This window comes from Malurus melanocephalus, unplaced genomic scaffold (assembly GCF_030028575.1).
Source record: "Malurus melanocephalus ecotype Western Australia unplaced genomic scaffold, MMel_1.1 scaffold_2175, whole genome shotgun sequence".
Lineage (NCBI taxonomy): Eukaryota > Metazoa > Chordata > Aves > Passeriformes > Maluridae > Malurus > Malurus melanocephalus.
In genome coordinates this window covers 10,841-13,333 of record NW_026625407.1, presented here as the reverse complement: position 1 = coordinate 13,333, position 2,493 = coordinate 10,841, and the positions used below count along the sequence as shown (strand labels likewise).

The 2,493-nt window shown below is 53.6% G+C and overlaps 1 protein-coding gene across 1 annotated transcript in view; it reads right to left on the bottom strand.

The window, feature by feature from the left end:
* Positions 1-561: 561 nt before the first annotated feature.
* Positions 562-2,493, bottom strand: part of LOC130587636 (dynamin-2-like) — a gene marked incomplete at its 3' end in the record, with an annotated part of 7,213 nt that continues 5,281 nt past the window's right edge. The window contains exons 2-3 of the mRNA XM_057388612.1: positions 2,204-2,277; positions 562-711 (exon numbers count right to left, since the gene is read on the bottom strand). Coding sequence (XP_057244595.1) covers positions 562-711; positions 2,204-2,277 — 224 coding nt within the window. The remainder of the gene's footprint in view (positions 712-2,203; positions 2,278-2,493) is intronic.

Below are 2,493 nucleotides of genomic sequence, written 5' to 3'. Positions count from 1 at the left end.
GAGTCACTGCAGGATGGCCCCATAAAGCCCCTAAAGCTGTGTAAGATCGGATATGTGGAGCAACCACTGTTGGCTTTCAGGACACCCAAACTTTTCCCATTTCCTGCTGTTTCCTCAGAATTTTCCTGGAATTTTCCTGGAGTTTTCCCAAAGTTTTTCCCAAGTTTTCCCCGAGTTTCCCTGGAGTTTTTTGACAGTTTTCCCAGAGTTTTCCCTGGAGCTTCCCCAGAGTTTTTCCTGAGTTTTCCCCCAGGTTTCCCAGAATTTTCCCAAAATTTTTCCAAAGTTTCCCCGGAATTTTCCCAGAATTTTCCCAAAGTTTTCCCAGAATTTTCCCAAGGTTTCCCCGGAATTTTCCCAGAGTTTTCCCAAAGTTTTCCCAGAATTTTCCCAAGGTTTCCCCGGAATTTTCCCTGAGTTTTCCCAAAGTTTTCCCAGAATTTTCCCAAGGTTTCCCCGGAATTTTCCCTGAGTTTTCCCCTGGGTTTCCCAGAATTTTCCCAAGGTTTCCCCGGAATTTTCCCTGAGTTTTCCCAGAGTTTTCCCCGAGTTTTCCCTCACCATGTGGGGAGTACACGCGCAGGTTGATGGGCACGGGGGAGATGCCCTTGTTGGTGCCCGTCACCCGGTCGGTCTCGGCCTCGATCTCCTGCCGAACCTCATCAAAATCCGTGAATTTCTTGGATTTGCAGTGCAGGAACTCGGCATATTCTGGAAGGGATCAGGAATGTGAAAAACAGGGAGTGTTTGGATGGGGATGGATTGGGGTAGAGGGATCTGGATGGATCCTGGAGAATGGGAAAAGGGGATGTGGGGTGGGAGAAGGGGATGGAGGGTGGGAAAAGGGGATGGAGAATGGGAAAAGGGGTTGGGGGATGGGAAAAGGGGCTGGGGGACACAGGAAAGGGGATGGAAAATGGGAAAAGGGGCTGGTGAATGGGAAAAGGGGATGGAGAATGGGAAAAAGGGATGGAGGACACGGAAAAGGGGCTGGGGGATGGGAAAAGGGGTTGGGAGATGGGAAAAGGGGCTGGGGAAAAGGGGCTGGGGGACACGGGAAAGGGGATGGAGAATGGCAAAAGGCCCTGGAAAATGGGAAAAGGGGCTGGAGAATGGGAAAAGGGGCTGGAGAATGGGAAAAGGGCATGGGGGATGGGAAAAGGGCATGGGGAATGGGAAAAGGGCATGGGGGATGGGAAAAGGGGGTGGGGGGTGGGAAGAGGGGGGGGGGGAAAACGAAAAGGGGGTGGGGAATGGGAAAAGGGGATGGGGGACATGGAAAAGGGGATGGGGGACATGGAAAAGGGGCTGGGGGATGGGAAAAGGGGATGGAGAATGGGAAAAGGGGCTGGGGGACATGGAAAAGGGGCTGGGGGATGGGAAAAGGGGCTGGGGGACATGGAAAAGGGGCTGGGGGATGGGAAAAGGGGATGGAGAATGGGAAAAGGGGCTGGGGGACATGGAAAAGGGGCTGGGGGATGGGAAAAGGGGATGGAGAATGGGAAAAGGGGCTGGGGGACATGGAAAAGGGGCTGGGGGATGGGGAAAAAGGGGGTGGGGAACATGGAAAAGGGGTTGGGGGACACAGAAAAGGGGTGGAGAATGGGAAAAGGGGCTGGGGGACACTAAAAAGGGGCTGGAGGACATGGAAAAGGCTCCCTGGATCCCAATCTGCCCCATGAGAAGGGATTTCAACAGCTCTGAGGCCGCGCCGCGGAAGGAAGTCGGGATGGTGCAATTTCCTTCCTCTTTCCCTCCATGGGGGTAGCGGGGAAACCTCGGCCCTGCCTCACCCTCCCACCCCTTCCAGGGCTGGAATCATCCCCGACACCTCATCCCTCATCCTGGAAAAAAAAAACCGGCTCTTCCCAACCCTTCCTCAGGTCCTGGGAACCACCAATGGCTCCAGGAGGTCACGGGCACAAAGGTCAAACCCAAATTTTGGGATTTTTGGGCAAGAGAAGAGCCTGGCTGGTTCAGGGGGAAGAAATGAAGGAATTTTTCTCTCTGGATATTGGGATGGCTGATGTTAAAGAGGGAATCTGGTTGGGAAAATGAATCATTTCCATGCCCGGCTCAGCATTCCTTCAGCATTCCCTGAGCTCTCCCCTGCATTCTTTCCAGATAACCCGGGCCAATCTGGGATCTGTGAGTGCAAACTCCCACGATTCCACCCGCAATTCCCGCTTTCCCCAGCCCGTACCCGTTTTGGAGAAGATGAGCTGCAGGATGAGAGGCCGGCGAGTGACAATTCCAGAGCCACGGGGAAGGAAATCCCTGCAGGGGGTGAAAAGATGGATCAATCAGGGTGGGAATGAATCCCATTGATTCCTCCAGCACTGGARAGCTCTGGGAATGGACTGGAAAGCACTGGGAAAGATGGAAACGGCTTGGGAATGCATGGGATCAATCCCTGCTCTCCTGGAGGAAGAAAAAGGACATTTCCCCAAAGCACAAATCCCACAGAATTCCTTCTGGCATCAATTCCAGGAG